A 22,930-nucleotide genomic window follows, 5' to 3' on the forward strand; every position below is an offset into this window, starting at 1 on the left:
TATACAAAAAGAGTTGTATCAGAATCATAAAGGTTAAAAAATTCCTCCAAGATCATCAACATTTGACCGAACACCACCATGTCAATGAAACCATAGCGCTGAGTGCCATGTCCAGTTGTTTCTTGAATGCCTCCAGGGAGAGTGATTTCACCACTTCCCCAGGCAACTTATTCCAAGGATTGAACACCTTTTCAATAAAGAAATTCTTCCTGATGTCCAAGTTGAACCTTCTGTCGCACAGCTTGAGGCTATTTCTTCTTGTCCTGTCTTTGGCTGCCTGGCTGATCCCCACCTGCCTGCAGCCTCCTTTCAGGCATACGGAGAGAACAATAAGGTCACCCCTGAGACGACTTCTCTCCAGCTTAAATACCCACAGCTCCCTCAGACACTCCTTGTAGGACTTGTTCTTACTGAGCATGAACTCAACCCTTCACCCAGACCATGGATAAAGATATTAAACAGCTGTCTGAAAAATAGACCAAAAATCCTGTATGTGTGAATAGCATGAATCCACTGGCACTATGAGAGGTAAAGGTTACCTTATCTAATCACCCACAGAGTCACTCTTATCTCTGGATCCTCTGTTCCCTTCTGCCACTTGCCAGTATTATAACAGAGCAGTACCACTTTGTTACCTTCAGCGGTGTATTTTTATACACTGTATAGTCTAAAATTACACAGCCTGCTACACGCCAGGAAGCCTTTAGCCTGTGTGACTTACCAGCCAATTAACCAAGCTATGTTTACACTTCTGTTCCACTAGCTGCAGACAGACTCCCCATCTTGAAGACAATTATTTTCTACTGCAAATTAGATCTGCAAGTTATGCTTCTCTCTTCTAGTTGTGATTTTAATAACCACAGGCTGAAAGGGGGCAGTTTTTCATGCCTTTACAAATATAAGTATCAGATACTTTAGGTATCTAATAGTATTCATACAAACGGTATCACAGACTATAACCAAAAATATAGGACATGCATCTTTAATATTTTTATTTTTTTTCTTAATAGAATTTTGTTTTTCTTCTGCAGGCCTTAAAGTCCTTCACAAAAAATGAAGGATAAGTTGCCAGGAAAACAGCTTTATAAGGTGGCAAACAGCAATACAAGACTGGCATTTATAGGTTATGAGGTACACACTCTGTAACAACAGCCAAAGGTAGATCCATGAGTTCTAAGTCTATTGTCAGGATTTACTAAGGGTGACAGTGAAAATTCTTTTCAGCTCAGCTTCTCATGGGTGGGCAGGTGTCCAGCCATCCCCAGGAAAGCAGAGTTCCATCACATACAATGGTGACTTGGGAAGACAAAAAGCGTCATTCCAGATGTCCCCCCACTTCCTCCTTCTTCCCACTGCTTTATCTATTACTTTATATACTGAGCATGGCACCATGTGTAGGGTATGGAATATCCCTTTGGTAATTGGGGTCACCTGTGTCCCCTCACAGCTCCTTGTGCACCCCCAGCCCCTCCCTGGTGGGGAGCAGAAGAGGCTTTGACACTGTGCAAGTGCTGCTTGGCAATAATGAAACATCCCTGTGTTATCAGCCCTGTTTCCAGCAAAATCCAAAACAGAGCCTCATACTGGCTACTGAGAATAAAATGAACTCTGTCCCAACTAAAACCAGGACACAACATCACCAGAACCATCCAGGTGAAAAAAACCAAAACATGTCTATTAACAAACAGGAAAAAAATGAATTCACATTCAGAGAATATGTTAGGAGAAAGAAATCCCAAAGGCAGCATCACTCCAGTGTTTCCCTGGTACTGTGGGAGCAGCAGGGAGTATATAGATGAGGAAGTATCACCCCTGTTACTCCCAGCAGCAGCCCTCAGCTGTGTTCTGTCCCATCAGTGCAGGAGCTCAGCTACACCAAGGCCTGAGCTGGGTATCACTGGTTTAACTCCAGCACCAGTGACTGCTGGTTCCCCTGCTCCTGTTTCAGCTCTGGAATGGCCCTACTGGTGAAGTGTGACATTCCCCCACACGTCTGGGTACCTCAGAGTGGTGAGGACTTGCTGCCACCATATCCACTCCTCAGGACTTAAAGTCAGGACTGAGATGAATACTGGAATGGCAAATATGATAACAAAGACAATAAGTCACATTTCAGATTTTTTATAAGAAAACAAATGTTGCATTCCTAATGATATTTTCCCTTTTTAATTTGATAACGGATGATTACTTGGTAAAACTTATGTAGGACAATCCATAAATTCCTAGGCTGGTAAACATGAAGCATTTCCTTACTGTAAGATTTTATTCTACTAAGTATACTGGCAATGCCTGACTTGGTCGTAACTGACAGCCAGCCATATTTTGCTCAATTTTCTTATTTTTTTTGAATTCCAACTTCTAGGTCCCTGTCAGTAACCTCAGCAACAAAGACTGGGCCAGAAAGGAACCATTCTCCAGGCTGCATAGTACAATAGATATGCTTTAGGTGAAACCAAGTTGACTGGATTTTAAGAGTAAAGTCTGAGTAGCAGGAAAGAAGGACTACCAAGGAAAACAGGCAGAAAAAACAGTTCAGACACTTCACTTGTTCTCCAGGAGATCTCTTTTCATATCATTCTAATACAAATATTTTCCTAGTGCAATGATATATTGCATAAAATTATCTCTACCAATCCCAAAATAGCCTTTAAAATGTCTTTTTCCCTAAGTAAAATTTAAATTAATGAAGCTGAATAGTGATAAATTTCTTCATGGTGTGCATCAACAGGCATTTTAATAATTGAAAGCACTCTGCTTCTGGGTTTTTGGTCCCTGCTTCACTTACAGTATTAACCAATAACCTAGTAACACAGCTAGGATTGGTTTAATGCTATATCAAAATATTTAATTCTGTTTAGATCTCAATTGAAAATATTTCATGGGCTCTAAGTCTGCTTAAAAATGCAAGTAGAAAATATAGTTATGAAAACATAGTCTCTCTTTGAGAGAGAAAATCAGTTTATATACTCAACATATATGTAATCATTCTAATTTTGGTCATCCATATTCTGTTTTTTTGAAGAATTTCTACATTCTGAGAAAAAAAGAGGACTTTTACAACATTATTAAAACACATTTGCTAATAACAAATATGTTTGTAAGATTCTGAGTAGCTAAATACCATGCTGAAGTAGTACAAATTGCAACTAAAATAAAAAACACAGTAAATATCTCCCTCAGATCAGCAGAAGAGAAAACCCAACTCCACAATAAAAATCAAAATGTGTTAAAATCACAGGAGACTTACAGATGACTTGTATCCACCTGCAACTTGTGAAATACACTGCAAAGAACCAAGCTGCCATGAGAATAATACAGCATATTATTTAGGGATAGTCCAAATTGTACACTTAGTAAGTAGTAAACAAAGTTGGTCCTGGAGATTTTTTCAGTTTTAATTATTGAGAAATTAAAGAATAGGAGGTGGCCCCCTGCTGCAGAAACTGATCTCCCAGGAAAAGTATCCTGCAGGGCAAACCAATTCTATCACACCCAAAGTATTGGAGATAATAATTTTGAGTGAAGAAATGTCCATATGAAGTCATAACCAAAGTCCAGGAATACAAACAGGAAGGTCATTCATACAAATGGAATAATTTTGGTCAGTCATGCTCCTGTGCATTCAGATGCACAGCTTGCCAGAGATAGAGCAATACTTGCATGAATGCTTGTACCAGTGAAAATATGGCACTTCAGCCATTTGGGCCTGCAATTTACTTTGAATTTTGGCTCAGACCTGTTCAGAGATACTATGATGAGCCATGAGTACAGGAATAAAGAGGACACAGGCTTTTAATTAAATTCAAAATGACTAAAATGGCCTATAGGCTATCATACTTTATACTGGTGATACGCTACATGTTCCTGAACAGTGTGACCTCGGGGAAAAATGACATTAGATTGAAGAGAAGGACAATCTTGAGGAGCTTGAATAGAGCCTAATAGCAATTTGTGTATGTAGAAACTTCCTTGTCAATCCCATAGCAACAAAAAGACGTAAATTCAATCATACAATTAATTAAAGTGAATGGGAAATTGGGATGAGATAAAGTAAAATAAAAGGATAACTGTTGTGCTGAAAACAAGATAATATCAACAGAATTAGAAATTTCTCATGAAAGAAGGTAAAAATTAACATTTTCACTTGGATGCTACAATGGCAAGGACATTTAAATATAATTAGTTGGATGCCTATATGATTTAGAAACAATAAAATGAGAAGCTGAGAAGAAGCAAAGGGGAAAATATTAGGAATGCTTAGGAACCACACACAATTTGGAGAAGACCTCTTTTTTTGTAACTGGCCAGCAAAGTTATAAGGAAGCTGCCTATTTTGTGTATTACATATAACAAGACACTCAGCCAAAGTCTGTTAGTTTCCTTTACATAATATGACAATAAATCATGTATCCTACATGTCTGGAATGTTCTGGAGCCTTTTTGCCTCTTCAGGTCTAATTACTGATGTAAGAAGGACATCATTGAGAATGAGTGTTACTGAAAACTTACGTAAATGCAGTCAATGAGGAAAATGGTATTAAAATCTCAGAGAATGTCCCTTTCAGTTCCACCATAGCAGGCACTATTTAACACAAGATTTGTTTGCTCCCAAAGGTCAGTGAGCCAATCCTGATCACAGTCATACTGTGCCCTCCATCCCTCCCTCTCTATCCCCCCATAGAAAGAAAAAAAAACCACCCACTGCAAAGCTAGGAAGTAACTGGTCAATTATGAGAAAAGTTCAAATTAAGTAGTTTTCTACCTGCTTGGTGTACTACCCCTGACTTTAGCCTGCTGATTCATTCAATTTTGTGAAGGACATTCCTGAATGTCAACATGTCTCTTTAGGTTAAACTGCTGGGTGCAGTGGTGTTCATTAACTCTTAGTTCCATGCATAGAGAATCCATGCAATGAGGCTGTTTTTGTAGAACAAGTGGCAGGACAGAAACAGAACTGACCACAGACCCTCACATGCTTTGTTTAGAGGCACTATGCTTAGCATGGTAAATACTGGTAATTGGCTGGGAGATTAAATGGTAAAAAAGTCAGGCTTGTGAAGTTTGCTTTCCCAATTTAGTAGCAATAATGGTCTACATGGATCAGGTCAGGAGCAGAAGAGCAGTTTCCCAAACAAATGCTGGTGGGCATAGGCTAAAACTAAAAACTGACAATTGTTTAATACACTCTGGATCAAAACTTCATGATTAAGTTTGAAAACTGATAGCAGTCCTTCTAGGTTCAGCTGAACTATAGAAACTAATCTGACTGAACTTTTTTTTTTTTTTCACCTAAAAATACAGATTGTGTCAAAAGTGAAATATGTATTGGGGGGGAGGAGTTGTGGTGGGGGGAAATATACTATCAAGGAATGTTATTCATTTAAACCAGCTGTATAGATAAGCCTTCCCAGAACTGGACGATTTTCAGCCAGATATTACAGTTGTAGGAACAGTCCTGCCTGTCTTCACAACTATTTCAGAGCACATTTTAAATGGTGTGCTGCAAGGTAGGATGTTGGGTTGGGATACTTCTATCCTAACCTCTGGATTAGGACATTCTAGGCATCTTCCTCTCACACTGCATTCCCTGAACTCAATTCCTATCTCACTGTCATTGTGGCAGATTTAGAATAGTTTATTCAATTTACCCCCTCTAATAGCACATGAAAAACACATTCCCAGATATGTCTTAATTCAGCATCCTCCAATAAAATTCAAGGAATGTAGTGTGAAGTGAAAACATCTGATATGTTGATCTACATTATTAGGAAATTCCAAGCTACATAGCATAAAAATATCCTGGTAAACATTACAAGAAAATTCAGAAAAGGTCCAAGGAAAGGACCAACTGGCCTGTCCTAGAGATTTGCCAATGTCAGATTCTTCTCTCTTGACAATGAACGAAGTTTCAGGGATGAGCGTTGTCGAAGGATATACTGAGGTCATATTTCATATTCTCCTACTGGTGATTGCAAGGATGATTCCACCGCACAGGATTCTGTCCATCAGCAGTGATGGACACACGTGATATGGAAAACTTCTTGTCAGCCTATATACATGCCTTCTGTATAGGGCATGGTGGCAGGGCTGGGGAGACATGTGCTTCCCAGGCAGGTAAACTGTGTTCCACAGGGTTGGGGAGCTCACACCCAGAGGCAGACACTGACTGATAAAGGATCTAACCTGTGCTCAGGCAGATTCCTCTAAGGAATAACAAAATCCATATAATTCCTATTAGAGAAAGATAAGCCAATGACAAGACTTGAACAAGAGGATTCAAGTGATATTTTACCTTTTCACCTTTCTCTCCTTTCTGGCCTGGCAAACCAGCTACTCCCGGCAATCCTGCTTCTCCCTGATTTTAAAAGAAATAAAAAAGTCAACAAAACAAATCTAAAATATATTTGGTTAGGTTTCCTGTCTTTGTCAAAAATGCCTAACAAAGCAAATGACTCAATAAATATAGTGCAACACCCAGGAGAAGTATTAAAAGAAAACAAACATTATGCAGAATATAATTCATTCTCAAGTAAAAACATTCACACTAAATATAATGCCTAAATATAATTCTCAGTTTTACCATGGTACTTTTTTGGGTGTATATTCAAACAATTAAACCTTACTGACATTTCTAACTTCACATTAACTAAATCCAAAATGTACTGTTTCTTAACTGGGAAATACAATGTAAATACATGACAATGCTACAAACCAGTAAGATTTTTTCATGACTGCAAGTAAAAAGCCGAGCTGTTTTTATATCTAGCAGGATTAAACAGCATGATGCATTAAAAAGCAACAGGAAAATGTTATACTTTATTTGGAAAGCAGTAGCATCTCTGTGTAGATTCTTGCTGCATCCCTGGAAGCATGTATATTTTGCTAGCATGAGCAGTTGCTGGTGAGGAAGTCGTAGCCAGGAACCTCTCCTCATGTGGGCACTAAAACAAAAAGATTTTCTGGTTTTTTTGTTATCTTTGGTTAATAGGTAAATACCATCCAACCACCAGTTTTAAGTTACCCCCTGTTTTAATGCTCCTGTACAAACCATACATGGAAAGTGGCAACACCTTCTAAACAGAGAAAAGAAGCTTTAAAAAAAATAATCCTAGATATTGAGAGCCTTCTGTTCTAAAACTGATGCCAGCTAAAACTGATGTGACTTTCCCACTTCTTTCTTCCAAAAGACAGAGTAATAAAGAGGAATAAAGTCTCCCAAAATTAGAAGCAGTGAAACAGAATATGTCCATGGGGAGAAAAAAAAAGACAGTACTTCTTATCCTCATTCTGTCCTCTGCCCTGGTCCTAAGTGCAAAATATAAAAGCGAATGCTAAGGAAAACTTCTAATTTTTTAAAAATTATTATTATTATTATTGTATTCTTTATTTTTATTATTATTATATTTTTTTATTTTTTGGTAGTTAAACATTTCTGGCTTATATAGTTTGCAACCAAAAACTCCTGAAGATAAGATTTACCTGTCTGTGGCTCCTGAGAACTGAGCCAACCTGAAGAAACACCCCAGGACAAAGCAACAGAATTTGCTAAATTTCAGAAAATCTCATTAAGATGTTGTGAGGTTTTTTTTTTGAACCTTCTGTCAGAGAAATTCTCACAGGATTTACTACTTAGCATAGAAATTTGTATCCAAGTATAAATTCTTTCCCTTAAATTACTGAAAAAGTAGCTGTTATAATGGGTAAGGAAGCTGTGAAAAAATAAATCAGAAAATGTAATGCTAGTTTTAATATAAAAGTCATTAACAAGTAGTCAACCATTTCTTACATCTTAAATATAATATAAATTAAACTGATGGTGCTTTTAGATACATAGATGAATGAATGTTTAAGTGTTATTAACAGAGCCTATTTTTGAGCTTTTTTTGCTATTGAATCATAACTGCTCAATAAATTTTATTTCCAAGCATGAAATGGAATCTACAGAAATTTCATTCATTTCACTTTTTCATAAGTTTATACATTCAAGAGAAAGTCCGCATTACTATCAGGAATATATTTAGAAATAGATTTGAACTACTAATCATTGTTTAAAATCAAAATTTCCCCCTGAAATTAGATCATGTTTTTTTTGTGCTTCTGAGCAGCAAGTCTTCTGCTCCTCTGTTCTTGGGCAGATTTTTCTCTCCCATCCAGGTACACTTTCCCCTATCTCTTTGTGGATGTAATCAATCAGTCCTTCTATATGCTCTGGGCTCTCTTCTGCTGACTGCAACATTGGTGGTCATGGGCACTGTCCACTGTCTCAGAGGAGCCTGATCTCAGTCTACTTATGACAGCAGGCCAACAATTTAACACAATGTCTTTCTGAGGCTATTTGTGGTTCACTGTCTTTTTTTTAATGGGCTAGATTGAGCAAAATAATTACATCTACAACTTCAAGCTATGGTTCTACTGTCTTCCAGTTTACACTGATTCTTGTCTTCCAAAACAAGAGGGAAAAGTGAACCCTTTAAACTAAATCAATGGTTTCCCTTATGTTAAACAATATATACACATCAGCATGTGCACTGTAAAGAAGAAAGTATTTAATAGGATCATCAAGGTTGGAAGAGACCTGTAGGATCAAGTCCAACCATCAATCTACCACTATAACTTGTCAATTATGAAAGACCCAGTCCTCCATTTTACTGTATTAGAATAAAGGAAATTCAACACCATCCTATTTTTCTTCTCTTCCACTGTCATGCAGACTCTTCCATGGGCTTTGGTTATATAATCTGTAAAGCTTCACAAGATGCAACTGTTACTGAAATGGCCTCTGCTGTTTGAAACCATTCTCAAGTCATCACAGTGACTTGTTTCCTACTCTCTGAGGCTTCTTCAGTTAATAATTAGACATTAATCAATGTTAAGAAATGTATTCAAAAAGCACTAGCAGCACCTAGTGCCTTTTGCTGAAGTTCCACTGTACCATTTATTTAGTCAGCAAAAAACTATGTACCATGACTCCAGATATGGAACTCGTTTTTAGAAGGCAATTAAACTATCACCTCTACTGAAATTTTTTTACAACTCTTTAGCAAAAAACAATAAAACAATTTTTTTTGTATTAACATTCGAATTTTAACAGATAACTTACCAAGTCTGCAGATATTTCACAACACATATCTTCTGTTGCAAGCTGTAAATTACAATAAATCGCTATGTGGTGAAGTTCAATCTATTAAGAAATACAAATACAAAAGAAATTAATATGAGGTGTAAAAAATTATGCATTACAGCATACTTTTTGTTATCTTGGGGTAGCAAACTTTCTCTTTGAAACACTGTATATTTTTGAAATGCTTGAAAAAGACAAATCCAAAACAATTACACAGATCCTCATTTAAGGAGCAAATTATGCAGTCTATTACTTTGATGTAAATCACATCTTAGTTTTCATTTATTTTCATATAAGTTGCATCCATCTGTATTGGTTTTCTATATTACACAGGCACTTCAGCCTTGTAGACACCCTCCAAAAACCTTCTTTTCAGGAAAGTAATTTTCCTCTGCAGAAAACTAAAATAAAGGTTTGATAAACTCTATCACATACATCTATTTCTTTGGACAAACCTTTTCCTGGACATTGCCACTAAATCACCTGATGCTCAAAAATCACAAGTTCTGTACGTGAAGATTGTATTTCAGAGACTTTGTGTGGAATTGATGAAGTGAGAAACAAGAAAAATTCTAACTAGTTATTGTTGTCCTCATATGCATCAGTTTTATATCCTCTTAATCTCCCTCTTGCACTTGGTATTGAGAAAAGTGACTGTTGGTACAGGATCTGCTCTGCTGCCTTCATCAGCTTTAAGCCCATAATGTTTCCCTGCAAATGTGGAAATTGTGACTGACAATTTCCACTCAGAATTATCCAGCTCATATCATGCAACCAGCAGAAAAAACCTGCACGCTATTTGGAAATGAGGAGACTGCACACACATTTCAAATAATGTTGAGTTCAAGCCTTAGAAAATAAAACAAAGCATGAGCTTGGCTCTGTGAAGTAAGAGCTCTGAGTCCAGGCCAAAGTGCTTAGTGCACCACAAGAATGATTACTCCTGCAATGTTAGCTTGCAGTTGCAGTGTGCTGTTTTCCTCTGGAACCCTACAGCATACATAACATCACTGAAGCTTTCTGATGGTCACTATAAACTCCAAGGCAGATGCTTTAAACCTGGTAACTGCATGTCAGTGTACTTAAAACAAACTAGTATTTCCTGAAGATTTCAAATTACTTGCTGTGCTTTCAAATTACTTGCTTTTAAATTACTTTCCTCCCTGCATGAGGAAACAAAAGAGAGCATCCCTGGGACAGAAAATAGCCCAGAAAATTATGGGGTTTCCTTGAGTAATGCTTGCACCAAAGGTTGCAGGAAACATACCTCTGGCACTTCCCAATCTCTCCCTTTTGAATAAGGGGGCGACATCTATGGACAATGTGCCCCTAGTTCTACATAGCTGAATTACTCTAGAAGACCTCAATACAGAGGTAATCCTTAATTATTTTGTCTCTTGCCTTTGTCAAAGACAAAGTGTAACAGATGACTGATACAAACCTATAAATTAATCTTACTAAAAATGAAAGAAAAAAATTATAGTAATAATGTATCTGTGGTAATTAGGTGTCTCTCCAAATTCAATACAGAAAAACAGACTCCTTAAACCAGGACTGAGTTTTATGCAGTTACTTTGGCAACAGCTTTGTCTTAGCAGATGTTACAGCAATGAATAATGTTTAAAGAAAAACACTTAAGGACTTCAAATTAAGAATACACACTCAAAAATCATATCTGGGTTTGAGCATTTTATCTACATGATTCTTTACAACTATTTTAGTAAAAGCATGGCTAAAACACTGCTTTATGTTGTCTGTCCTTTCATACTACTCACATCTACAGGCTTATCATCCGCAGCACGAGAAGCAATCAGTGTCCTTCCCTGCAAGTCAATGGTGAATTTTTCATCAGTCTGCTTTCTCTCAATTAAATTACAATCCAAATAGAGGGAAATGATCCCTGACTGCACGCTAATACCAAGCTTATGCCACTGCCGATCAAACAATGGATAAATTTCTCGACTCTTAAAAGTGTAGTGCAGTATATTTCCCTGAGAGGATCTGGTCATATATTCCACCACCTTTTTTGTACCATCCAGGAGAATAGAGATCTGAAAGGAAGACAAAATAAAAGAAGTGGTTATTTAAAAGTTATAAGAAAGAAACACATACGCAAACCACATGTGACAAAAATATGTCAACTACATACACTGGGCAAGAATTATGTTATGAAGCATTCTTCTGTGTAACTTGGTAAATACTTATCAGCTATAAATCATAATATGAATTTATTCTATTTTGCAGTCTAAATTGAATAAATTTTGCTAAATTTCTGTCATTCCTGCAACTCTTATTTCAGAGCAGTCTGTCTATTCATATAAACTTTAGCTAAATCCATTAATGAAACATCCATTATTACATGTGCCATATTACATGGGGGGGAAAAAAGAAGAAGAAACGTTTTGAAGAAATAAATTAAAGATGACTCTAACCTCAGGTGTGTCATACTGATTTAAAACTTGCCATATATACCAACGCTCTTTCTTGGTATTTCTCCGCACACGGAACGTAGCAACTAGAGAGTATTCATCAGGAAGCCCATTTGGAAATACTTGCCTGGAAGAGGAGGGAGTAAAATGATTCTTTGTTACTCTTATACAAACAAGCACTGCTTTGAAGGAGTGAACAGAAATAATACCTGGTGAAAACAAGAAGCCAAACACTTGCTCCCACTCATGTACAGGCCTCAGCATTCAAAAGTGTTTCTTATCAAAAGTACAATTCAGTTTCTTTATAAGAATGAATGACTCAAAGTTTTATAATTAACTTTTGTTCTAAATTTTTTAGCATCTGTGATTAATAAAAATAGGAGTCTAAAAAGAAATGATGCAAAGTGACTGTCCCACATGGAAATATTTTAAAATACATCTTTTCCCAGTTTATTGCTTGGGATAGTTGAATAAGTTTTGTAGAGGATTTGTGGAATAATCCACATCCTAATCAAAACACTGCTGGACAGGGCTCATAATAACCTGATCTAACTTTCAAGTTCATCCTGCTTTGAGCAGGGATTTGATCCAGTGACCTCCATGGGCAATGACTCAGACATTCTGAGCATCAGAACAGTTGGACTTCAGCAAGCTTGAAAAAAAATAGGGAATGTATTTTAGAACAAATTATTTACTGTTGTTTGACTTTGTTATTCCTTTCTTGCCTAAGATGTGTCCATGTTTCAAAAAAAATCTGACCTATATCACAGAATGCACCGAGCTCTTTGAAAAGTGTGTATTTCACAGAAAACAAAATCTCAACTCAAATCAAAACCTCAACTCTACAGACCTTGATAACCATTAAACATACACTAATTCTGTACTAAGATTAGGATGGTACAATCAATTTATTTAATTTGAAGCTTCTGCATTACAAATTGGTTTTTTTCTAAGATAGAGGTGAAAAAATTAAAACCACAGATCTCTACACAACACAGGAGTAGAAAAAGTGTTCATATCACTGTTTGAAATCAGCTAGCCATGGTGGAAAAAGCATTCCCTGGATCAGAGCTCAGGAAACCTGAGGACCACCCCACGCAGCAGAAAAATTTCTTCAATTTTATTTCCCACAATCATGTGAAGTAAATGATTTTGTTCTAAAAAACTGCTGATGGGATTACAATTATAAAGCAATGTGCTATAAAGCTTTTCTTAAAAACAAAACCAAAATAAAACAAATAACAAAGGTTGGGGCAAAGAAAGAGCAAAGCAGTACAGCTGATGAAACAATAGCCCCACAACCCTCCTGGAAACTGTTGTACTTAGGATCTCAGGAAAAATGCCTCCTGTGCAGAGAAGCCTGCTCTAAATCCTGCCAAAGAGCTTCTTTAAGGACTAGCACCTATTTAAGTCACTTATGTGGGAATCACACTTCTTTGGCTTATTTCCCACAGCTGATTCCTGTTTTATCCTTGGGACCAAATTGGCTGCTGTCCCACATTGTTAGTGGACCCATATGCTGTTGTACAGCTATAGATGTTGCAATGCCAAAAGGCAAGGCAAAAGAGAATAGGCTTGGCTGTACTCAGACCTAGATTTCATACTTTGTATTTCAAATATAGTATAAAGAATATGTTTTATGGTTTATAAAAAAAATACCTTCACCGGGAATGAGTGTGTGACTACAGAACAATAAACTATCTGGATATGGGGTCAGCCCTATGATTTCCTGCACCCTAGGCAGGCTAAGGAGATGGTATCTCAGGTTTACAGCTGTAAGCTAGACAGGATATCTGGCTGTGGGAGCATCTGATTAGCTCTCAGAAATCAATTCACTTTCCCAGCTAAGTTCCATATTGGGGACACTGGGGAATTCACATTAATGGACAAAGGACAGACAACTGTGGAAGAGAAATGATCAGAAGTCTTCATCAAATGAAAGGAAACCATGACTGGTACTGTAGGTCTGGAAGACAAACAGACACAGTCCTTGGACAAAGTGGCACTATTTTCTACACACCCACGCCCATTCACCACTGCTTTTTACTCTATAACTTCCTAACACTTTCACAGCCACATAGATGCATGACAGGAATAAGTCTTCTAAAATTGTGTTTCTTTCAGAATTTTCTCAAATAAGTTCAGTTGTATCAGTACATGTGATATAAATTTACCTTCCCTAACTGTTTACCAAACCATTCAGGAAACAAAAGAAGAGGTAAGGTACAGGCCAGTGTTACAAAAACCAGGAGGAATTCACATTAACTTCCCTTTGAGCTGACAAAAAAAACTGTATTGAGAGAAATGAGAAAAGCAGACAAGATCAAATTAATTCCTAAGGACATTACCAATTTCAGTGGAGTCAAATAAAGAGGGAAGATTTAAACAGAATTGGACCAAGGATAAATCCAGTTAGATTCACAAAATACCTTTGGTAGGAAGGTACTTCTGGAGGTCAATGGATTTTACCCTGGGTTTAAAGTAAGGACAACCTGAAAATTATGTCAGGTTTCTCTTAGTCCTGTTGTGCTGAGTTTTGCAAGTATCTAGAATGGAAATTATTCCACAACTCTTTGGGAAATCTGTTCCAGTATCTGACCAACAAACAGCACAAATTTAATACACGACTACCATATACCAGAGATATAACTTAACACAGTTAAGAAGCAGTATATTTATTTTGAGAAACGTTATCATTGGTACCTATAAGAAGATGCCTTGGTGACCAAAAAAATCATTAACAGATGCTTTAAAATATACAGTCAAGTTCAGTCAACACTTCTAGCTAGATGGTGAACATGAAAAGGAAGAAAATAATGGGATGAAATACCCAGAAAACCAGCGGGCTATCTGCTACCATACACAATTTCCCCTATGCTCTTGCTCTCTGAATGGCTTCAAGTGACTGTAATAGAATTAAAAAGAATGCATTGAGCACTGAAGTGACTTAGGCACAGATGATTAGTAAGATACTTCAGTGATATTTAAGTATTATTACCATGGTATTTTCCACTCTAAAAACAGTTAAAAAAGCCTCAAAAAAAGAGAAACTATGTACACATTTTTAACAATAAATATATAATGATATTTGATGAGAAAAATAAAAGAACAAACAGAAAAATGAACATAAAACCTCATGTTGGAACATGAGAAAAGTCAAACCATTATTACACTAAATATTTGAAATATAACACGGAATTTGAAATTCTGAACTTCTTTGAATGTTTACTATACTGTTTCACCTGATCACATCTACAAACATTTAAAACCTAACAAAACTTATGAGGTATTATGTACAGGGTGAAAACAATAAAGGAACAGTATTAAACATTAATAAAAAATTCACAGGAAAGTTGTTCCACACGTCCACAACCCAGAAATTATTCCAACACAGAATATTTAACCTTTCCACATGGCACAGTATAAAAACAGTAAGGAAAGGAGAGACAAAAAGAGTGAAGGAAACCTACACCAAGCTCATCTCAAACTCTGTACAGATGTACACACGGCACAAGAAGAGAACTTAGGGTAGTAAATCATGGTGTCTGCACCAAAAGCAGTAAGAGAGATGACAGATTTTTAGCAAGTTATAATGTTACAGAAATATGGGTGGCAACTGGTAAGTGTGAAAATTTATCTATAAAGACAAGACAAAAGAACTCACAAATTAACACAAACAAGCAGATGATCGTATCCTTATCTCTCAAACAGATGCCTTTTTGGACAACAGAGTCTGAACAAAATACATCATCAGACTAGGGAGCAAAAAATCTGAGGTCTTCATGAAAGGAAAATATCCTTTTCAGTGTAACAACAGTTAAGTTCTCTCCTTCTCGTTTAATTTCCTTATCAAACCAGACATACTTCCCAGATGATTGCTCAGATCTTTAAGGGTATTAAAAAGGTGCTCTCTTCCTCTCCTACACTCAAAACACTCATGACTGCTGTGGTTTGTGTTGACTCCAATGCTGTCTAAGCTTACTATGTGTGACTGAAGCACAGTCAATGGTTTAGGCACCTCTAGGGATATGGGCAACGTTCTGGCATCTCTACACACATCTTTGAGTCACAATGAAACCTGGGTGGGAGTTACATGCCTGTCTGCTTAAGCCATGGTGCTTCTAAGCACGCCTGGAATTTATGCCCAGACGCTGGGGGAAATTAGTTGTCCAAAATTATTCATTTTAGGTGCCACTAGGGGTTGGGTGGTGTTTGAGAGTGGGCAACTTGAATTATTCTCAGAGTCAGGCGCCCAGAGTCTGATTAAATTGTACTTTAGGTGGAATTTCAACATTCTGATTCTCTCCCTCTGTCCATATTGTCAGTAGTATATAATAAAAAAAAAAGTTGATGAATGGAGCACTGTGTTAAAGTAAAGCACACCCTTGGTGGAAACGACTGAAAACAATAGCAGGAATTGAAGCACATGTATTGAATACAGAAGTTTTAATTTATACCACCCTAATCTGCTGGACTGAGACGTACTGCAAACTACAGAGGCCTCAGCTGGAAAATTGAGGAGACCATCAACAGCCAGAAGGAAGATTCCCAGCAATACAAGGTCTTAGATTATACATAGATATGTTACAAATCAATACATTCAGTTATTTCATAACATTTCACTGTCTGAAACATGAAGCAGATGCAGCCAGAATGGTAACGAACACACATGTTTTTGCAACAACTGTCCACCACTCCATCAAAGCATATGTGTACACAGAGTTGCAAAGGCTTTTGCTGCATTCTCCTCTTTTTTACTGGATCAAATGTAGCCATAGTTTTTTTCCTAAAAAACAGGTGTATAATATGAATGTACATTATGGGGTTACCAGAAGAGCATTTACAAGAATGTTGCATGAACTTTACCACTGTATTTACACATACCTTCCACGGTTTATAAAGTATAGAATGTTTGGCAAAACATTTTCTTTATTAATTTCATTTTTTTCCTCAAAGGTTCTGAAATGCAGATACCAGCTGGAACTGCTAGGGCTAGCAGACTAAAAGAAGTAATTATGAATGAATTAACTGTGTATATGTAACTGTGCTATAAACAGTTTTAGTTCTATCTTTGTAAAGCAGCATTGAGTTACCCATATCAAATTTAGTAAGGCAATCCTTTATTTACCTTTTGTTTTTATTTTTAAAAAAAGCACTAATGGAAAAGAAGCATCTATTTTTAAATCTTCTGAACTCTAATTGTTCCATATCGAATGAGAATACACTACAGTATATGATAAACTTCCGTATTTACAAGTATCAATGAAGCCTCCAGCTTGCCGTATGTCTTCCAAGAAGAGAAAGATGAGCCAACTTGCATTTCCTGAGAGTGAAGTGAGAGATGTTTAGAGTTTATGGCAAGACATATCTTTTCCAGCTGACATATACCATTACCTGATATATGTCACTTGTAACACGACAATGTTACAATAATTTGGTGACCAGAACTCAAGGAGTTAGTTAAAACTTTTCTGTTTTAACTACTAACTCAAGGAGTTAGAAAAAACTTTTCTGTGTTGGGTAATGATTTATTTCGTACTTCATTGATGGAGACACTGAAATGTTAACTTTTTCATGTTTGCAAAGGGTTTAAACTCAGATCTGTTATGGATAAAAAAAGTAAAGTTCAGGTCAACCAAATACAAAAATCTCAACATTATTATCAATATTTTTATAACAAATTACTGTATTTTTGATTCTCAGTTTTTACCTAACTTGACTGGTACAACAGGAAAACAGGAATCAACGAACTAGAACAATTTCTTAATCCCTGCCTAGAAAGTGTATTTCAAATTCTTTTCAAATAAAAGCTAAGAACAGCTGTCTTCTCTGTCAGAATAAGAAATAATTTCCTTCCCATCCATCTTCCTCAAATCACATTAAGATGCACTATACAGTTTCATGTTACATTAGGCCTCAAGTTGTTTTCATACGACACATTATATGATGCAACTCAAGGGAAACTATTCAGACAGCTTAAGAGTTATTAATTACTTAGGGAGAGCTCAACCTACTCATGAAATGTACTGCTGAAAGCAAAGCTGCAGATTATTTTAACATTGAGAAGGGGGATTTACCTAATATTTAATATACTTCGGCACGCCTCTGCTTTCATTTACAGAGCAGGTATAGATTAGCTGACTCTTTTAATATACAGGTTGTTCAGGATCTTTTTGGACTGAAAGTCAATTGTATTGATATCAAAATTTCAAAGGGCTTTTGAAAAAAGGTTGGTTTGAAAGAGGCACAGAAATAACAAACCTGTTATGTCTGCGCAAAGTACTTCAACCCTAGGGTTTCCAGCGATATGCTGTATCCTTATTTACAGGAGCTATTGGTGAACTCCCAGCCCTAAACAAGTCAAAGGCCAGTCTTCCTTTGATTTTAAAGATGTCAGACTAAATGTCTGCTTTGCAAGTTTATCCTATTTCAGTGTACTTTAAGTTTTCTGGAACAAAAAAATCAGCAGTAATAAGAACAACACAATTAAAAGCAGTAAAATATATTAATGGATATTGAAATACAACAATTTTTATTCTCTTTTTCCTAAGTAGAATTTGGCTGAATTTTGATGGATTTCCTAGAAATTTCAGTTCAACAAAGAATTTTGGAATCCTGTGTTGTGGAAGGCAGCTTTCAGAACTTTTGATGAAGTTACAGCCTTGCTGTTTGAGCAGCATGGGGCAGAGGGATACCAGAAAGTATTGTCCAATTCCATGATTCACAGAAAGCAATGGAGAGGAAAGGTTTTCCATGGTGAGAAAAACATGGGCCTCTACTTCTTTCATTCTTTGTTCCCCATCTCTCAATTTGTTTGTTCTCTGGTCATCTAAGTAAAGGAAACACTCTGAATCAAGATCTGTGGTCAGCGTAAATAGCAGCAACGTGCATCTACTCTGAAAATATAAAAGTAACCAAAAGAAAATCATCTGTTTTGAACTCCAGTCGTTTCCTGTTGAGAATTATGCTCTTCTACTTTCCTTTTAGTGCTGACATGTAGAACTTCAGATGTGCTTCCCCCATCCCCAGTTTCATAATAGGTTTCCACTGTGATTCACTGTAGGGACTGAAAGACTGAAACCACACTGCACACATGAAAACGTGGCCTTATTGTTCAGTGTGAACACCACAGAAATCTTCAGTGCTTTTCCTTACTCAGAACCACACTAGTAAATCGATTTCCCCTACAGAATAGTTTTCTTAGGGTCTGATATTTCTCACAAGCAACACACACAAAAAAACAAACATAATTTTCTCTTTGGAGATTAATGGCAGAATCCAGAGAAGCGTGATGATTTGTTCTTTTCTTCAGTGAGTTTGTGATTGCCTCCAAAGATACAGACTTTGTTAAAAATGTAAAATTAAGATATGCTTAAGAGTGTGGCAGAGATTTAAATTGTCTTCAGCTCATTCAAGAACTGCAACAAGATTTTTGGTGTTTAGAGGTTATGCAAAAATGACACTTATCTGTCCTAAATATCCTAAAATCAAATTGTGGATGGCAACCATCAAGAGAAGAGAATGAGAACTTCAATACTTTCAGAGAAACTTTGAATATTTCTTTCAACATCTACCCATGTTTTTTATTTTGAAATTTTAGGAGCTCTTTCATAACTCACATGGTCATTCTGGTTAGCTCCCAGAAATGGAACAAACACAATAGGTCTAGTTATTAGAGTAGTCTGCTATTTATCAGACTCTGAAGTCAATGAGATATTAAGTTCTTATGCTAAATATGATTATCTATGGTGGAATTAAATTATTCAGCTGATCAAGAAACCTTCTGATGATGTTAATGAAAAAAATTATGGTGACTTCCGGCAGGCAACTGACAGAGAAAATTGCTCTGCACACATTTTTATATGCTTCCTACCATGAAGCAAGACCTATTGTACAATATTAAATATTTGTATATTTAGGTGGTTGCTATTGTCTGGAAAAGTAAAAAAAAATCAAACTACAATAGAAAATTTTCCTATTGGAGGCCATGAAGACAGAGAGAAATTGCACTTCATATTTGGAAAGGAGGGATGACATCAGGAATTACTTGGCTTATATATCCATACAATCTTCCCTGTAGGAGGAAGAAATCTAAGCATCCACTTCTTCTCAGACATTTGTACAGATACCTAGAGACACTAACTGATTGCACAAAGGTCTCTTTAGGTTGGTACAGAGGTGGGTGAGTCAGCTCCATCAGAGCTTCATGCTGAGAGACTCACACCCTTCCACTTCTCACACTGAGGTTTTGGAAGGCACCTTGTGTGTTTCTGCATGACATCATGCTACCCAACCTAAAAACGTTGTTTCCATAGAACACTCAGTTTCTTCCTGTTTAGTCTCCCCTCATCCCCATCCCAAACTTCTGGTAGGTTTTTACAATGAACCAATGGAACAAGTACCGGCTAAGTGAACTGCTGATTACATTTGGAACAGGCTCTCCCTTTCCTTCCCAGGCTCATTCTGCCAAGTCCTAGACAAGCCTGGCTGCTGTTAAAGGGCAAACCATCTCACAGGCCAGGGTCCCTCTTGTGAAAACGCTGAGAGCTCACAGTGAACCTAACAGCACCGCTGGCAGGGGAAAGGGAGAGCTAGCACTGCTGTTTGGAGTTCAGCTGCACCAAACTAAGGGGTGCTTTTTTGCTAACCCCAAATAATCATCTGGATAACTAGCCTCCTCCTCTTCAGCATGCAGGACTGCCTAAAAATAAACAAAGTCATTCCTGGCTAAAGTTGCGAGCAGGCCATGCTAAGAAGTGCTTAAGTAAAATGGCACAGGCAAGACCAAAGGCACTAAAGCCTCCAACTCTTTTATAAATGGGTATATCTACCTGATTTGATTCCAATTGATCTTCCCAAAAAAAGAAGGTGTAAGCAGTGAAGATTGAGTTACCAACAGAAGAGATCCAAGTAAGAAAGGTTAATGACACCAGATAGTAGGGTCAGGCCTGAAAAAGTAGCTGTCAGCTGCAAGAGTGAAGCTACAGAAAGAACATGCTTTTGCTTTAACACCCCCTACACACAGCATGACAAGTCTATGCATATTTAAAGCTGGTGTTCTGCTTACACTTAGAAGGGTAATCAGATAAATAATGTGCTCTTTTACAGTATATAAGAACTGTTAACATCCACAAATTTTAGGTGAATGAGTATGGAAAAGAAATTATCAAAAACCTTATTTGCATCACATCAGAACGCTTACTAACATTTTCAGAAACTGGAAACTATTTTTATTAAGTCTCGGGATTTAGACTGACTAATTAATGCCCATTAAAAAAAAAAACCAACAAACCACAACAAGAGAATATACAGCTTAGCCTGCAGCTCTCACAATTCATGTAATAATGAATTTTTTTGTAAGTTACAGATTAAATGGGGTTAAAAATAAATGCAGTTTTAAAATACCAACATTGCTATCTGCTGAGTCATAACTATATTTAACAGGATGGACCAAAGATCTGTGACTTGCTAACCCTGTTACTATCAGATCCAGCTGGGGAGTGTCCAGGTATTCCCTTTAAAGTGCTAGGACAGAAACAAAACCCAAAGCTTATAAAGAGAGATGGGGTCCTGTATCTGGCTCAAGACAGAGCTTTTGAGAGGATACCTCAAGCAGTGATATGGATAAGTCAATAAACGTTTTATTTAGGTGAATTCTAAGCTTCACATCAAAAGAATACACCAAACCCAACTGGGAAGAACACTGAATATGACTGGAAGCCTTTCTTAGACTGGGGAATTAGACTAGGTGTCTTATATCCAAGCAAGGAAGCTTGATATGCTAGAAATTCACAAACTTTCCTCAAAAAAGTGAAGGCTCCAGAGCAGAACAGCTTTGCATTAAGCCAATGCATCAACTATAGTAACTTGAGGTTAAATCATCCATGAAATTTTCATGCAAAATAAAAGAAATGGGATGAAGAATGATCATCTTTTCTCAACAGTAAAACTGAGATTAGAATCTGTACTGCTGATGAAAATTCTAAGAACATTATATTACCTAGTAGACTAGAAACTAGTAGATAAAAAGTAGAAAAGTGATAATAGTAAAAAAAAAAATTACTATTATCACCAATATTTTTCTTTAAATAAAATTATAACATTTAAGCATGAGATGAAATGAAAGAAATATTTTGGAAGTTTTAAAAGGGAAGTACTTGGAAGTTTTAAAAGGGAAGTACTTGGAAGTTCCCTCATCGCTCCATTAAAAAACCTGCATTTTGATGAATTCACTCATACCCTATAATTTACATGCTTGACAATTGAATTACATACCTAATATTATGGGAAACTATATTCTTAAGGAAGAGAAATTATTAACAGAACAGTTTATAATGCAATCATAGAACTCCAGAATGGCTGAGGTTGGAGGGAACTTATTGAGGTCATCTGCTCCACCCCCCTGCTCATGCAGGATCACCTAGAGCAAGCTGGGTAGGAGTACACACTTGTGTTAGAACATAATCAGCATAAGCTTTTTAAAGAGATGACGCTTAACCTTAATTGTGATAAAAAAAGTTAGGATGCTATAAGAAATGTACTCTTAGGCACAATATGAATTAATGAGTAGTTCTAACTTATTTTTAAGGAGAAAAAAGAAGCAAGGCTATGTTCTAACTCTGATCTTTCAAGAACTCTAATTGGTTAATGAGTCATGACTTTCCTTTTCATGAAATCATATCAGCTATCTTGAATCATGAAGTGTTTTTTTTAGTGCTCCTAACACTTTCACAACAAACCAATCTTAAGCTTATGTAATTTCCTGGTAGCATTGCGTATCTGTCTCCACATATTAGCAGTAATACAATTATTTATCACTTTCTAAATTTAGAAAAAGTTCTGTGGAACAAAAACCAGGCTATTAAAAAAAGAAATAATTTCAAAGTCTATGCTCCTTTTTGACTTAACAGATATCTGATGGCATTTCCTTTTCAGACATTGAAGTCATCATATACAACCTCATTACTAAAGTACTGCTAGAATTTACATTTTATATTTAGTCCTTTTGTAATAAATTTTCTTCCAGTGCCTCTGTACATACGATTATTCTTATTGGTTACTGTTCTTATCATATGTTGTCCACAGTTCCTATTAGAATATAATGTCATATGCTAAACATTCTAATTCTCAGCAACTTAGTCTCACAGGAGATATTAAAGAAAGTCAAATTACTGCAATAGAAGATTCACATCCCCAAACCCCCTGTTTCCAAGTACCACTTTTACCTATAAAATGAGCTATCATTATCTACTAATTCTGTACAAGTCACTGCTAGATGTCCATCCTGAGAAAGAGAAATGACTTAATGCTGCAATTGCACACGTTATAGTTCAAAGTGCATCCACCACAGAGGGTCCTCAGTGCAAGAATTGGGCTGGAA

The 22,930-nt window shown here is 36.6% G+C and overlaps 1 protein-coding gene across 7 annotated transcripts in view; it reads right to left on the reverse strand.

Annotated features, from left to right (window-relative positions):
- The window catches only part of COL19A1 (collagen type XIX alpha 1 chain), a 186,569-nt gene that overhangs the window by 142,925 nt on the left and 20,714 nt on the right, over window positions 1-22,930 (reverse strand). For all 7 annotated transcript variants that reach the window (XM_033512990.1, XM_033512991.1, XM_033512992.1 and 4 more), the window contains exons 5-9: window positions 11,554-11,677; window positions 10,897-11,172; window positions 9,101-9,181; window positions 6,816-6,941; window positions 6,293-6,355 (exon numbers count right to left, since the gene is read on the reverse strand). In XM_033512990.1, coding sequence (XP_033368881.1) covers window positions 6,293-6,355; window positions 6,816-6,941; window positions 9,101-9,181; window positions 10,897-11,172; window positions 11,554-11,677 — 670 coding nt within the window. The remainder of the gene's footprint in view (window positions 1-6,292; window positions 6,356-6,815; window positions 6,942-9,100; window positions 9,182-10,896; window positions 11,173-11,553; window positions 11,678-22,930) is intronic.

This window comes from Parus major, chromosome 3 (genome assembly GCF_001522545.3).
Source record: "Parus major isolate Abel chromosome 3, Parus_major1.1, whole genome shotgun sequence".
NCBI classification, from domain to species: domain Eukaryota; kingdom Metazoa; phylum Chordata; class Aves; order Passeriformes; family Paridae; genus Parus; species Parus major.